Raw genomic sequence first — 15,517 nt, forward strand, 5'->3', positions numbered from 1 at the left:
CCCCGCCACCGCCCCAGCCCCACCAACGGACCGAGTCTGTCTGCCCTGATAGAAGTTTTATTACAGAATTTTAATGGCACTGCAGGAGGAAGATAGTTGTTAGAGCCCTAAAACCCAGCCTGAAAAATAGACATTTTACATACATTGTTAACCCCCTGCTTTGGGTCTGGTTGTAAAGCAGGAAACTAGTTTCTCTTCAGTACGAAAATATATGTTGCTAAATGAAAATATACAGTTAGAAGAGTTACTGGCTTGCAAGCTGCTTGTCTGGGGGTTAAGCCTCTACCAGCTCCAGAGTGTCAGACTAAGGGTCATTCCCGTGTAAAAGAGAAGGAGGTATAGTGTAAATATATATATATATAAAAAAAAAAAAGGCAAAGTTCAGGTTTGCTCGTTCGCTCCATCCAATTAAGAAATGGCCTTGGCTTCGGGCAGGAATGCTTCCCAGTACTTCACCAGCTGCAGAGAGGAGGGAGAGTGTCAGGAGTTTGCAGTTCAACCCCAGAGCAAGTCGAGAAACGTTTGGGGTTTGTGGGGATGGGGGGAGAAGCCCCTCTGCAGGGCACAGCCCCCAGAACAGGCACCCAGGGATGCTTGGATTTCACTCCGCTGCAGACCCTGGGGGTTTGTCCCTCCCCAGGGTGGGCTTGGGGCTCCAGCAGGGCACAAGCTCACAGGGGTGAGCTTCAACCCCCCCCCCCAGCAGGGGCTGGGGCTACACACCTGCTGCTGAGAGTTTAGTAACGTCTCCAGGTACTTGGTGATGTGGTGTCTGAAGTCCTTGGATTTCTCTCTCTGCAAGAGACGGGCGCGGGCGTGAGCACAGGGCTGGAGGAGCCACCACAACCCCCCAGCTTATCAGGGGGAGAAGAGAAACCTCCAGGATTTTCCTGTTCCTCCTGGGGCCCCACAAAGAGACCAGCAGAGGAGTCTGAGATGCTGAGGCTGAGGCTCGCCTGGTGGCCCCAAGGATCTTTGCCCACCCACCCCCGTGTCAAAGGACACAATTCCCTGCGTAGAGGCCGAGGGAACCAGCTCTGCCCACGACCACGCGGCTCCAGCTCCCACGCGTCCTGCTTCCCAAATACTGCCCCAACCCCCGTGCTGGGAGCAGGGGCAGGAGCCCAGGCGACCCTTGGCTGGCCCAGGCTGGTGCTCTCAGGCAGGGCACATCAAGACCAACCAGCTGGAGGGTTTCCCCCGAGGCCAGACGCACCTCAAACCGTGTCACCTCCTTGCGGATGACGGCAGAAATCCGCTCGAAGTCCCGCTCGTACTGCGTCACGCGCGACTCCCACTGCGGAGAGAGGGAGCCAGGCTGTTCCCAGGGGGAGGGGAGAAGCTCTTCCTCCCCTCTCCAAATGCTTTTTTAGCCACGACTGTTCGCCCAAAGCCCGGCAGTTCTGGTGCTGGTCGCCACGACAAGCTGCACCCCCTGCCTGCTGCAAGCTCAGCAAGGAATGAGGTCCCACCCCACGGGTGGCGGGACCACACGCAGGCCCTGCTGCAGCTTCTGTGCCTTCCTGCAGGGCTCACTCAAGGCTGGCTCATCCCAGTGCCATTCCTTCGGATCGAAAGGTCCATTTCTCCAAGGGTCCCCCCTCCAGAGGTCCCCTCACTGCTTGGCAGAGGACAGAGGGAAGGAGCTCAGCAGAGACCCGAGCACTCCTCATTCCCTACCTCCGAGATCTCTTCCTTGGCCTGCTGCAGCTTGTCAGGCTTGTTGGCCCACAGCAGCCTGGCCTCCATCTCCCTCTTCTTCTGCAGCATGGCCTGGGCATCCTGCCAGCGCTGCCAGGTCTTCATGCGCTGGTCAAAGGCTCCCTGGAAGGAAGGGGAAGAGACTGAGCTCTGCTCTGCCCCTGCTACCACACTAGAAGCTGCTGCAACGAGCTCTGCTGACAGTGACAACCACACCTTGAGCAAGGGGGACATCAGCTACTGACAGAGCTGCTTCATCACTGAGGTCCTGGACCCATCTTGGTGTAATCAAAGTTGAGCCAGAACATGGACTTGCTCTACTAATGAAGGAGCCCAGTGCAACATCAACCAGCTCATGCTTCAGGAGCAGCTTTGAGGCCTCCCTCCATCCAGGGCTGTCCACCAGCTCCAGTGTTTGGCAGGAGAGTCTCTGGAAAAGCCCCAGCTATGTGGACAATTCAGTGCAAGCCTAGATGTGCCTGAGGCCACCCACGGAACTGGCAGCATCCCAAGCCTGTCCCTGAGCTCTGCTGCCTGCCTGTTTCACTCCTGCCACCAGTGCAAGCAGCTGCCCTTGCCTGTCCTGCACTGGACCTCCACCACGAGCTCCTGCTGCCCAGTGTGCTCCTGCACCAGCTCATGGACATCTGCCTGGAGGCCAGATGATTTCAGCATGCCTGTACATCACCAACCCAAGCAAGGAAGACCCCATTAGGCTTCTGAAGCTGTCCAGCCAGATGGTGGAGAAGAGCAGAAAGCAGTTTCTGACAGCCTGGTCAGGACAAGAGCAGCCAAGAGACAGGTCAAGCAGAAGGCAACACTAGGGATCCTTACCAGAACAGTCCAGATAAGTCTTATTACTTCCAGTCCTACCAGAGATCTTTCTTGGTCCTGCTCTGGAGACCCCAGAACTTCCTCCAGTACAGACACAAGGAGGCTTGTTCCTACTCACAAAGCTGCATTCTGGCCTCTGGGAACAACTGCTCAGAGGCAGAACCTGCTTGTTGGCCTGCCAGACTCCCAGCTCACGTGGCACTGGTTTCTCTCCACCCCTAGCAAGATGGTCTGTGCACCAGACAGGCTGCATGGTCTTGAAGACTCGAGTGCTTCCCCAGCAGGGGCCTGGCAGATCTAATTGCAACACCCAGATCATGGTTACCAATCACAGTAGCCACAGCCTTCACCTCCAGAAGGGCTGAGGACACTCAGGAGCCACAAACCTGCTCCACACCCTCCTTGGAGAAGAGCAGCACAGCCAGGTCTTACCTACCCAACCTAACCACTCTGGTATGGGCACACACATCTCAGATCTCTGTGCTTGAACTTCGAAGCCCAGCTGCCTCCTGGCCCACCTAAGCCTGAAATGGCTGCCAGGGCCAGCAGCAAAGCTCAGAGCTTGCCCCAGAGGAGTCCTTACCCTTACAACTGAGAGGAGGCGGATGTAGTCTCCCAGGAGCTCAGCCAGGAGGAAGAAGTCATTGTTAGCCTGTTCCTGGTGCAGCTGCTCGATCTTCTCTTCCACCTCAGCCAGCTGGGACAGAGCCCGGGACAGGGCTGTGTTGTCCTCTGAGCTCCCCAGCATGGCCAGGCTCTTTGCAAACTGGGCTGTGTTCAAGGCCAGCTCTGGGGAACCAAACAAGAGAGTCACAGTCACAGAAACACAGAATGTTGGGGGTTGGAAGGGACCTCTGAAGATCATTGAGTCCAACCCCCCTGCCAGAGCAGGACCAAAACCAGGGCAGGTCACTCAGAAAGGCATCCAGACAGGTCTGGAAAGTCTCCAGAGAAGGAGACTCCACCACCTCTCTGGGCAGCCTGGCCCAGGGCTCTGTCACCCTCACAGGAAAGAAGTTCTTCCTCATGTTGAGGTGGAACTTCCTGGGCTCCAGTTTGAATCCATTGCCCCTGGTCCTGTCCCAGGGCACAAGTGACAAGAGCTTGTCCCTGCCTTCTTGATGCCCTCATGTATTTATAGACATTCATTAGATCCCCCCTCAGTCTTCTCCTCTCCAGACTGAACAGCCCCAGGTCTCTCAGCCTTTCCTCATCAGGCAGGTGTTCCAGTCCCTTCATCATCCTTGTAGCCTCTGTTGGACTCTCTCCAGCAGATCCCTGTCCCTCTGGAACTGAGGAGCCCAGAACTGGACACAACACTCGAAGTGAGGTCTCACCAGGGCTGAGAAGAGGGGGAATCAATCGAGGGGCCTCCCTGTGTTGGGGGCTTTGCCAATGAAACCCCAGCCTGGAGGTCAAGCTGAGGAGCTGCTTTCCTGCTGCCCCAGGAGGTGGCAGCTGGAAGAGCCAGAGGTATCTGGGTATGAGCTGGCAGGTCCTGCAGCACAGAGGGCTGGACACCTCCAGCCAGGGAGAAGGAGGGAAACAGGAGAGTGGGAAGACAGGCACAGCTTTGCAGAAGTCTGCCAAAACATGCAGAGGAAGGAAAACATCCCTGTTCCTTGCCAGGGGACAGCCAGGAATTAGCAGCAGGATCAGCCCAGGTTTCTTCACCCTGCAGGAACCGTGGCTCAACTCAACAGCCTCATCCCAAGCTCTCAGTGCCAGACACAAGAGCTGGGTTTACTGTTTCACTTCTGTCTCCCATGAGGAAGAGCCCCAAAGCCCTTTACAGTCAGGAAGCACTATCACATCTTCCCCCAGGTGTCTCCAAGGACACCCGTGTGCTGGTGACCTCCAGTTGGGCACCAGACCAGGCTCAGCTGCTACAGGACAACCCCCAGGGCAAGTGGTACCAAGCTCCTTACCTTTCCTGTGGGTCACCAGCACTTCCACGACGGCGTGCAGCTTCCGCAGCCGCTGGTCCTCACACTCCACCTCCTGCAGCTTCTCCTCAAACCACTGAAAGGGGGAAACCCAGAGCTGATCCCCACCCATGCAGGGCTTTCATTGCATTTAAGGATTGGACTTGATGATCTTAAAGGCCTTTTCCAACCAGACTAGTTCTGTGATTCTGTCTTGCACCCAATGCTGGAGCTGGGAGTGTGAGGACAGCCCAGAGGTGTCCCCAGTACTTACTATGTCTGACTCGTTCATCTTGATGGTCATTTTGCTGACAGCATCTGTAGCTTTGTTGAACATCTTCAATATTCCTGCTCCACTCAGGGTCTGGGTGCTCACTGCTCTTGGCAGCTGAAAAGAAATAGAAGACTTAGCTTCACCAGGAGGTAGAAGCAGTTGGAGAGCAGCCACCAGAGGGGCGTTGTTCTCCTTATGGGTCCCCTGACCATATGGCTTCTGCTCACAGCAACTGCAAAGGACTGGCCAGACCCAGCCCAAGCAGTGACAGGACTGAAGGGGTGTTCAAACAAGAACCTTGCCCTGTGTCAGTGTCTGCCAGCAAAGCAAGGTGTTCCCACGAGCTCTGCTCCCACACAGCCCTCCAGCACAGTCTTAAGGCTGGAATCCCTCAGGTGAGGGTTTTCCCAGAGCTCAGCCTCTTTCAGTCTGATTTCTCCACATCAGGTGTGCAGATGGACACGGTCACGCTCTCCTTGGAGGAGCAGGGACACCAGTCAGCTCCCTCTTAGCACCCCAGCCTCAGGCCAAGCTGGTGCAGGACCCCCCTCACCTCCCAACAGGGGCTAACACTCCTGTCATGGGTTTCAGCCAACAAAGCTACCCGTGCTCTCACTCTTGCCCCACCACGATGGTCAGCCAGGTCAGAGCTCATTATGAGTGTTTACATTGAGTGCTCAGACAAGCACTGCCACACACAAGTGCCACACACACTGCTCTTGTCATCACTCCTAAGAGCCCTTCAAGGGTTCTGCTGCTTCTCACTGAGCTGTGAAGCATCATGCTTGGGTACCATTCCCTTCTGCACTTCTAAAGCACCTGCTGAGAGGTTGCTGCACTCCACTGACCTCCTCCTTTTCCAAGAACTCCCTGACATCGGGGTCCTGCAGCATCGTGGGGTGGCTGACAACCCTCCGGAGGTACCTGCAGGGAGGAACCACCACCAGTCACTTGGGTTGCAGCAAATGTGGCTTGGAGCCATCTCAGGGAGCTGCAACATGCTCGTTATTGCCTCTGAAGTGGCAGGTTGGTGGCTGGAAGTCAGGCCCAGCAAGAGTCCCACCTCCCTGTGGGCCCAGTGAGACCAGCCTGCAAGAGCAGCCCCCTGGTCAACACCTGCTGTGGCTAAAATGTCACTCGACCCATCAAGGGGTGGAGATTTAGCCTCACACTTAGAACAATGAGACTTCAAACAGACCTTTCAGAGGCTGCAGCTGGAGGGGAACAGCACCCTGGTGCTACCTACAGGTGGCAGAGCAAAGGCCACCTGCAGCTGTGTAGTTTGGGTGCAAGCCAGACAGAGATCAAGCTCTTTCTGACCTGATCTGCACTGTTTGCACCATGAAACACCCACGTCTTTGGCCTCCTCAGGCAGCTCAGTTCTCTCACTGCAGTTTGGTCAGATTTGGACCAAACACCAGCAGGGGCTTTGGAAGCAGGAGATGCTTATAAAGCACCAAAAAACCTCTCTGCAGCTTTGCTCACACAGGGAGGAGGGTGCAGCCAGTCTGACCTTCCCGGGGTCCCCTGGTGGGTTCAGGCAGGAGGGGTGGAGCTGGGGTCTGTACCTCTCCAGAGCAGCCCTTCTCTTCTCCAGGAACTCTGCAGAGGAGGAGTCTTCTTTCCCAACTTTCACTTTGGTCATTCCTGGCAGAGGAGAAAGTCGTCATTCCTGAGCAGCTTCAAACTCAGCACCACAAGGTTTGTTACAGACTGTCAGGGTGATGGGAGAGGAATTTTACACCAGGGATTTCTTGCATTAGCAAGAACCACCAGGAATTTAAAATCTTCCAGCAGGAGGTGACATCCAGAAAAGAGGCAGAGGAATGACAGGGGAGACTGGGAGGGCCCCAGGTCTGGACTCAAGTGATGCAGTGACAGGGCAGAGGATGAGGTTTTACTCCACATCAAGCAGATATGGAGGCATCTATGCACTCAAACAAGGCTTCACGCCCCAAAACCCAAGTATGGACCCGGAGTTTTGCCCCAGCCACAGAACCCAGATCATTTTAGCTTCCCTGGACTGCTCCACAGCTTCTGTCACAGCTTCCAGAGCGCAGGGAAGGAACTTGAGCCTTCTCAAAGGACCAGCTCTAGTGCTCTGTGCCTCCACCACTCACCTATGAGACTCTTCTCAGGCGGAGGAGGAACGATGAACCCGTTTTGGGCATGTTTCTCTGACAGCTTCTCATAGAGACCCAGAAAGTCACTGAACCTCCTTTTCACTGAAAACTGCTTGCTCCTGAACATGGGCATGCTGGTCTGGGAGGGAGAGAGAAGACTCAGACAGGACTCACCCCAGGAAGTTCCCCCCTGGAGGCACAGCCTCTACAGCACTATCTACTGTCACTTCTGGGGATGGAGCAGGGCAGCTCGAGCTCTGAGCAGAGCAAACTTCAGTCCAGGTTTTCATCAGCTTCCCTCCTAACAGCTCCCCTTGGACCCAGCAGCACCATTAATACCAGTAAACAGCAGAGCAGCTGGTACTCCTTGGTAAGCCCTGCCCCATTGCCTAATCCCTTCATCCCTGCTCCTCAGGGGAACAGGAACCACTCTCAGGTCTCACTTTATCACCCTCAGGCTACAGGGGCCATCAGCAGCTTCCAACTGTGTTTGCAGAGCAGGGGTGGAGGCTGACAAGTCCCCTCATCCCCTTCACACCCCAACACTGCTGTATGGACAGCCAGGAACAACATTTTTGCAGAGCAGCCCAAAGCTCCAAGCAGGGCTTCATTTCTTGTGACTAGCCCAGGAAGGTCCTGGAGTGACACCAGCCAGGCAGCAGCTCCTCAGTCAGAGCCCAGCTCAGGTCACTCTAATCGGATGCACAGAGTGATTAGCAACATCCCCCAGTGCCTGGGGCTCCTCTCCCTGGCAGATGTCACTCCTGCTGCTCACTCCCAAGGCTGAGCACCCCGATCAACCAGGGCTGCAAAGAGGGAAATGTCTGGAAAAACTATTAAAAAGAAAAAAAACAAGCAGCCAGCCTCCCTGCCAACAGGGTCAACATCTCAGCTGGGCTCCTGATCTGTAGGGGTGGATTTTAACTCCTGAATCCACATCCCAAGGCTTTCAGACCTTCTGTCTCTTTAGGTCACCACTGCCTTGGCTAAGAAAGTACAATCCAGCTCTCCTCAAGCATGGGAAAATGCTGACAGCCCATCTGAGGAGGGACACGCTGGACCCACCTGGGTTGACACTTTGTAGGCTACGTAGGCGTTCATGCCATCCCCTGTGGAGAACAGAAACAAGGCCTTAGTGTCACAGGATCAGCACTCTCCACTGTCATCCGAGGGCAAAGCACAAGGCTCCTGCAGGCTCCAGGCCTTTGCCTGTTCTGGCAACTCCCACCTTTGATCTGAGGGAGCCCCAGCTCCTCACACAGAGGCAGGCAGCACCTTGCTGCAGGACCCTGGCCCCTGCCCCCCAGGCATGACTCCTCAGCCCTCCTCCTGCTTCTGGAGGCAGCCAACACCAACCATCAGGCACTTGTGACACCAGCAGCATCTGTCTGACTCCACTAGTCCATGACAGCTCAGCAGCTGCCTGTGCTTGGAAACATCCAGGCAGGTGTCTCCAGAGAAGACAGAAACTCCTTGTTGGGCAAGAGGAGGCTTTACCTGGTAACCCAACTGAAGGGCATCTGCAGAGGACTGATGCTACCCCAACAGAGAGGCTGCTCCACCAGCTGGGCTCTGATGTTACTGAGGGTTCTCTGCACCTCAGGACTGCCACAGAGCTGGCCAAGTCCCTCTGACCCCACTTTCCACAGAGAGAAACCCTGTTGCTTCCCAGTTGGAAGCCAGAGCTGCTCCCCTGACAAGCACAGCTGACAGGGAAGTGCCAGAGAACAGCAAAATACTCTTAGTTTTACAATCATAGAACATGCTGAGTTGGAAGGGACCCATCAGGATCATCCATTCCAACTCCTGTCCCTGTGTAGGGCACCCCAAGAATCACCCCATGTGCCTGAGAGCATCATCCAAATGCTTCTTGACCCCAGGCAGGCCTGGTGCTGTGACCACTGCCCTGGGGAGCTGGTTCCAGTGCTCAGTCATCCTCTGGGTGAAAAACCTTGTCCTGATATCCAACCTAAACCTGCTCTGATTTAAGAGGATTTAAGGCAGTTTTGCTTCCCCTCCAGTGCTGCCTGGAGCCCAAGTGAAACTGGTCACCACAGTCTCAGATGCCAAGCTCTGCTACTGCAACCACTGTGCTTTTCCCATCCCAAAAAAACCCCACTCCTGGCTCCCAGGCTTTGGGGTCCCTGGCTTTCCAGGACCTGCTTCTGCCTTGCTCATTTATGACGTAGGTGTTTTGCTTTGTTTAGCTTCATTTCCTCCAAATGTTGGAAGAAATCTTGGAAGTTACTCGGGGATCAAGTTTGCACTTGCAGGGACAGCTCAAAAGCTGGAGCTGTGGCACAGGGAGGTGAGAGGTACCTTTCTCCCAGTACTCACTGGGAGCAGCAGGGCAGGATGTCAACTCACCAACTTTCTCTGGGTCACTCACTCCTACATTCAGCTCAAATTTGTCCTCCTGTTCCTCCTCTTCCAGCTGTTTGGAATAAGGACATAGAATCACTGACTGGTTTGGGCTGGAGGGGACCTTAAAAATCATCTAAATCCAACCCCCTCCATGGGCAGGGACACCTCCCACTAAACCAGGTTGCTCAGAGCCCCACCCAACCTGGTCTTGAAGACCTCCAGGGAGGGGGCAGCCACAACATGAGGACAGCAAGTTCCAACCAGAAAGCCAGGCATCAGCCCACCCCACAGCACCATGTCCTAGACATCACGGGGAGCTTCTCACACTGCCCAGGCTGCTATAACACTTCAGCCTGGCCAAGAGTAAAGCCCTCAAGCTCCTGACTTGTGTTCAGGATCCCAACTGGATTTGTCTTTACTGCACCACCCCCTGCACAGGCTGATGTACAAACTGCTCAGCCCCAAGGGGAAGCTCTGCAGAGCACCAGCTCTGCCCAAGGCAGTTCCCTCTGGGCTCTTTTACATCATGATTTCAGTTCTCATCTGAAACAGCCCAAGACACTGAACCTTTGCAGAGGTGAGTTGTGCTGTGCAGGCTCATGGGGGTGTTTTGAGACTAACACAGGAAAGTGCACCCTGGGAACCCCACCTCAATGGTAGCAGTCCCAGACTGATGTCCTGAGACACAAGCCAGGGCATCCAATATGACAATTACATTAATTGCCTCATTTAAGATGCATGATTACAACTAAGTAACCAGACAGGTTCCTGCCAGTCACAGTCCCAAACCAGCAGGGCAAGCTGGAAAGCTCAGAGCAATTCTCACCTCCTCATAGCTCTTTGGAGGGTTACTAGAAGAACTTGCAGCTACTTCTAAGGAGGGGGCAGGGTTGGATGCTTTGGGCAGCTCCTTCTTCTGGTTGTTTTGAGTGTTGTCCAGAGACAGCTCTACAGTGGCATCTGTCAAGAGAAGTTTGCAATGGTTAGACTCTCTGCTTTGGGTTTCTGGGAAGGTCATTTCAAGATTTTCACAGAGGTTCAGGGGCTCTAGGGAGAAACAACAGCTTTAATTGTCAGAAAAAAAAATATATCCATAGGGAGGAAAAGCATAACTTGATGCAACTCCACTGCAGTAAGAGCATTTGATCAATCCTCATAGAGAATATCAAGTTATTCCAATGAACTTCTTATTCTAGAAGGAGCCAGGTGTGACACCCACTTGCTGTGGGCTACAGGAGCTGCAGGCTGGAACAGCTAAAGCCAAGGGGGCTCTTTACAGGGCACGTAAGCCAGCCTGGAAGGTAGGGAGCTTCCCAGCACACTTCTCCACCCAGAGGAAATAACAGCTCCCATACAGCAGCAGATATTTCCAGAATTGACTCTCAGATGCCTCTGCCAGAGGTGTCCCTCCATGACAGGGCTGGGGTCCCTCCTTGTTTTCCCCTGCTGAGGGGTGTTACATGTCCTGTTCCTTTGGAGCAGCCACATTTCAGCTAGAGATGATTCCTCCATCTGCATGGAGGGAGAAGGTAGAGAACAAAAGCTTTTGAACCCTGGGAAGATACTCATCACCCTGCAGTTTAAGACAGGAAAACTAAAGCCAACTCCATTTTTAAGCCTCTTCAGCTTCCAAACAATTAATTGTGGTGTATGATTATGTGAGAGACCTGGAGGAGGCTACTGGGACCTTCCTAAATACACCACCAGACCTCAGGGCTTCCAGAGCAGACTGGAACATGGTGTGAGATAAAGACCTGGGACAGTCCAGAAATATCCATGGTCATGCTCAAAAGCAAATCACTGCAGGCTTAGAGCCCAGAAAGTCCCAGCAAACACTCAGCAGACACAGACTCACCAGCAAATAAGTCCTGATCATCTTGCTCTTCACAAACCCCATTCTCTTTGGAGGTGCTGCTGACGGGGAGAAGAGATTCCCTTTTGGGTGCTGTGGGCTTGCTCTGCAAGAGAATGAAAAAGCATGTAAAGATGAGGTTGTTTTCCCCAAGGAATGGAGGCTGGAGAACCACACACCAGCACCAACGCTGCCCCGGGGCGGGTGGGCAGCACCAGGGAGCTGAGCACGCTGCCAGCAGGAGGTCCCCTGGGAAAGCCAAGATGCCACTGGTGGCAGGGACCCTGATTTGCTTGCCTGAAGGCAGGACACCAGGACCCACAGGAGCCTTGTCAGCAGCTTCACTTGTGCTGGTTGAAAACCCCCACCAGGAGCCAAGCTGCTCTTCCCCCGGGGTCTGGCGAGGGCGCAGGTGAAGGGGCCGTGCTCAGGCAGCAGCAGCTTGGATTCCACCTCCACGTGGTGCTGGAGGAGCTCATGGTCTCTGTGGAGGTGCCCTGTCCCCTCCTACCCAGCCCTGGCAGCAGATAAGGCTGTCCTGGCCAGCCACAAGCTGGGCACAGCTCTTCCTGTTGCACCAAGTGATGCTGGCAGTGTCTTGCAGGCCATGACCCACAGCTCGTGCTCCTCACAGGCAGGTTGGCCCCAGGGCCAGGCCTTGCAACACAGCTGGTCCTGTCACAGCCTGGGGACACAGCTTGGGCAGAGGGGCTGTCCCAGCAACCAGGAGCACGCTGAGGGATGAGGTGAAGCACCCTGTGAGGAGCACCTGAAGGAACTGCGGGTGTTCAGCCTGGAGAAAAGGAGGCTGAGGGGAGACCTTCTGACCTACAGCTCCCTGAAAGGAGGTTGGAACCAGGGGGGGTCATTTCTTCTTCTGAGGAACAAGTGACAGAACCAGGGGAAATGGCCTCAAGTTGTGCCAGGGGAGGTTTAGCTTGGATATCAGAAAAAAAGTCTTCACTGAAAGGGTCGTTAAACACTGGCCCAGGCTGCCCAGGGAGGTGGTTGAGTCTCCATCTCTGGAGGTGGCTGAGACATGTAGATGTGGTGCTGAGGGACGTGGTTTAAGCACTGGACTTGGAAGAGTTGGGTTAATGTTTCATAGAGTTAGGTTATGGTTGGACTTGATCTTAAAGGTCTCTTCCAACTAGAATGATTCTGTGAAAACAGAGCTGGTACCCCAACCAGCCCAGCACCACCTCCTGTATTCCTGCCACAGCTGCCAGCCCCAGGAGGCCTCCCTCATTTTGCAGGCAGAGCAGCAAGGACAAGTTCTCTGAAGCAAGAGCCAGCAAGCAAGGGCTACTGTGTCACGACTGAGCAGGGAACACAAGAGGCCTTTGATGGCCCCTCAATGGAGCCCCATCATCAGTGACTCTGACACACCAGGCTCCTTGGCTTCCTTCAGCATGGAAATGCTGTCAGTTCCCACTGCTCCTGGAGGAACATCGGGGTGACAAGGTGGCTCCTGAGTGAGGTGGGCCCATGTCTCTGGGTACACCAATCAGCACTGTTGGATGATGAGTCCTCCTGCGTTTTAGGGTGTTTTCCTGGGACCACTCCCAGCTTGGATCAGCACAGGCACAGGCAGGAGCTACATGTGCTAGGAGTGGAGAGCAGAGAGACCCTGATCAACTCACATCCAGGGTCCTCCAGATGGACCTCCAACTGGCAGCCAAGCCAACAAGAGGGCTGTGCCACCACAGGGACCTCCATCAGGGAAGACTGTAGTAGGTCTCACTTGGACCCTCTGCTTCTGCAGGAGCTCTTCAAGCTGGTGAAGAAAAGCCCACTCTGGTGGGCTCCAAAGTTTCCCTAAGGAGACCTTTCTGCACGTGAGAGCCAGGACCCCACAGGCTTTTCTACCGTTTGCCTTAAATTTAGTTTATAAGGCTCGAAAAGCACCACACCCTGTTTCTGCTTCTCCATCCCTACTACAGAAGTCACAGCCTCTTTTACATCATCCCATGACAACAGCCACGACCTCAGAGGCCCAATCTGGCCACATCCAACCATCAGGGGGGCAGAAGTTCTCCAGGTCCCCCAGCACCACGAGAAACCAGGCCCTGGGTCAGGAGAGCTGGCAGTGGAGGATCCCCAGGGAGGGCTGTCACATTGTCCTTCATCAGTGGACAACAGTTCTGTTTGAGTCTGACCCAAAGCATCTCCTGATGGCAAAGCACTGCCAGGCCACCAGCAGCCAGGTGGACCTGCCTCAGTCCCAGGCTTCACTGACAGTGTTTTGCTGCTGCTCAAGGACAGGACTGGTTATCACAGCTGCCTCAACAACAACACTAAGCACCTGATAAGCTGCTTTAGCTGAACAGGCTCTCATCCCAGCAAAGGGACACTCTGTTTGCATGGAAGCCCATGGGATCTGGCACTTGGCTGTCTGGGGAGGCTGCCTTTGCCACAAGGCAACAAGCCACCTGTGGTATTTTCCAGCTCTTCAACGGAGAAAGGTCCTGAGAAGCTCAAGACCATCACTGTGCCCTGGTGCCAGCCAGAGGCACCAGCATCTTCCTCCTGCAAGGCCAGGGCTGCACTTTCCTGGGTTATTCTCTAAACACATGACTCTGCTGCTCTGCTCTGGCCAGACTGAGGTGAGAACTTCCATCCTCACAGGCTCCTGTAGGGCAGAATCCACCCACACGGGCACAACCTAAAGCACAGGAGGTTCAAGCTAAATATAAGGGAACATTTCTTTCCTGTGGGGGTGACAGAGCCCTGGGACAGGCTGCCCAGAGAGGCTGTGGAGTCTCCTTCTCTGCAGACATTCAAACCCACCTGGACATGTTCCTGTGGGATCTACTGTAGGTGATCCTGCTCTGGCAGGGGGTTGGACTTGATGATCTGTGGAGGTCCCTTCCAGCCCTGACCACTATATGACCCCCCCACCTGTTCTTTGCTCCCTGCTGCTAAGCCACCAGCAGAAGACAGCCTGCTGCTACGTGAGCAGGGCTGAAGGACACCAGGGCAGCACTGGGGCAGGAGCTCCACCAGAAGTGGGGCAGAGACACCTCCAGCTTTGTGCTGGTGGCCAAAGCTTGGCTGGGCTGGCTCCATTCCCAGCAGCAGGCAGGTCCACATGATCATGAGCCGTGGGCATGGTCTCCTCCTCAAGGCCACCCAGGGAAAACATCAGGGTTGGGAAACTGCAGACAAAAGGTTCCCAGAGAGCTTCCCACCAGAGACACCAAACCCTCCTGGAAAAACCTTGTGTGAGACAGGCAGAGGTCACAGGTCAATCCTGGCAGGGGACAGCGTGACCAGCCTCAGCTTGCAGAGCTTAGGAAATCAACCCCAGCACCTGCAGCAGCCCAGCAGCAGCCAGCTGGAGCAGCCAGCTCCTGCAGCCCTCCAGCACAGGGCCCTGCTCCAGGCAGATGCCCAACCCCAGAACCTGAGGCCAGAAGCTGCCTGGGGAGGGGCCCAGCCTGGGGAGGGGCCCAGCCTGGGGAGGGGGCCAGCCTGGGGAGGGGGCCAGCCTGGGGAGGGGGCCAGCCACTGCTTTACCTCACCTCCTGCCTGCTGGTCACTGACCAGAGCAACCACCAGAACAGTTGACAAGAGCTGAAGCCAAAATGCTTCAGCTACCAGGGATCATACCCAGGAGACCACGAGAAGGAAGAAAAGGCATCAAAGCCCTTCACGTCCCTCTTCACCTGGGATCTGTGACCCAGCTTGCTGAACAAGTATCACCAAACCTCCCAGGCCCTCCTGCAGCCAGCTGTGCTGGTGGGAGGCAAGGGAGGTCACCGAGGTGTTTGACCCTCCCCGCCACGAGCAGGGGACGTCAGATGCCTCCTGTCACCTCAGCCAAGCCGCACAGCCCCCAGCACCACAGCGAGGGCAGGGAGCACCGGGCCAGCGCCCTGGGGGTGCTGAAGACCCGCTCCCCGGCCCTCGGCACCCACCGAACCCCCCCCCCCGCCCCCGGCCAGCCAAGGCACCCGAGGTGCTCCCGGCGCGGGGGGGACGCGGGGCTCCCTGCGGGGACACGAGCCCCGCGGCACCGACCCCTCCCCTTCTGCTCTGGGGGGGGGGGCCTGGGGGCGTTCCCCAACCGAGGCAGCGGCTGCCAGGCCCCTGCTCGGGCAGCCCCTCGGAGAGGAGCCCCCCGGCAGCACGGCCGGGCCTTCCCGCGGGGCGCCGCTCCCCGGCCCGCACTCACGCTGCCCGTGAAGATGTCCTCGCCCTCCGTATCGCTGTCGGCCGCCCCCGGCCCGTCGCTGTCGCCGCCGCGGGGCTCGGGGAAGGGCGGGGGGAGGCGCTGGGCGGGGGAGGGGGAGCGGGAACCGCCGCCCGACGCCATCGCCGCCGCCGCTTCCGCCTCCCGCGGCCGCGCCGGAAACCGGGCCGGGCGGGCGGCCTCCGGATTGGGCGGTGTCTGCCAACGCCCCGCCCCCCTCCCCAGCCGCAGCCAATCAGCGCCGCCGCC

The 15,517-nt window shown here is 56.1% G+C and overlaps 2 protein-coding genes across 2 annotated transcripts in view; both read right to left on the bottom strand.

The window, feature by feature from the left end:
• Positions 1 to 41: 41 nt before the first annotated feature.
• Positions 42 to 15,433, bottom strand: SNX1 (sorting nexin 1). The gene is made up of 15 exons (XM_051628752.1): positions 15,251 to 15,433; positions 11,077 to 11,179; positions 10,048 to 10,181; positions 9,225 to 9,291; positions 7,923 to 7,966; positions 6,855 to 6,996; positions 6,303 to 6,381; positions 5,583 to 5,658; positions 4,735 to 4,848; positions 4,464 to 4,557; positions 3,119 to 3,324; positions 1,681 to 1,824; positions 1,217 to 1,297; positions 724 to 795; positions 42 to 459 (listed from the first exon to the last, which is right to left on the bottom strand). Exons 1-15 carry the CDS (start codon positions 15,389 to 15,391, stop codon positions 409 to 411), a joined length of 1,548 nt encoding a protein of 515 aa, XP_051484712.1. The 5' UTR covers positions 15,392 to 15,433; the 3' UTR covers positions 42 to 408.
• The window catches only part of AP3B2 (adaptor related protein complex 3 subunit beta 2), an 87,617-nt gene continuing 79,102 nt past the window's right edge, over positions 7,003 to 15,517 (bottom strand). Inside the window, exon 26 of the mRNA XM_051628741.1 lies at positions 7,003 to 7,155. Within this exon, the coding sequence (XP_051484701.1) occupies positions 7,028 to 7,155 (128 nt within the window). The 3' untranslated portion in view covers positions 7,003 to 7,027. The remainder of the gene's footprint in view (positions 7,156 to 15,517) is intronic.

This window comes from Apus apus, chromosome 10 (genome assembly GCF_020740795.1).
Source record: "Apus apus isolate bApuApu2 chromosome 10, bApuApu2.pri.cur, whole genome shotgun sequence".
Classification (NCBI taxonomy): Eukaryota; Metazoa; Chordata; class Aves; order Apodiformes; family Apodidae; genus Apus; species Apus apus.

Coding starts and splice junctions, on each gene's coding strand:
- SNX1 (XM_051628752.1), bottom strand. CDS start 15,391: ATGGCGTCGGGCGGCGGTTCCCGCTCCCCCTCCCCCGCCCAGCGCCTC. Junction 796..1,216: donor AGGAGGTGACACGGTTTGAG/GTGCGTCTGGCC, acceptor CGTCTCTTGCAG/AGAGAGAAATCCAAGGACTT. Junction 460..723: donor TACTAAACTCTCAGCAGCAG/GTGTGTAGCCCC, acceptor TCCTCTCTGCAG/CTGGTGAAGTACTGGGAAGC.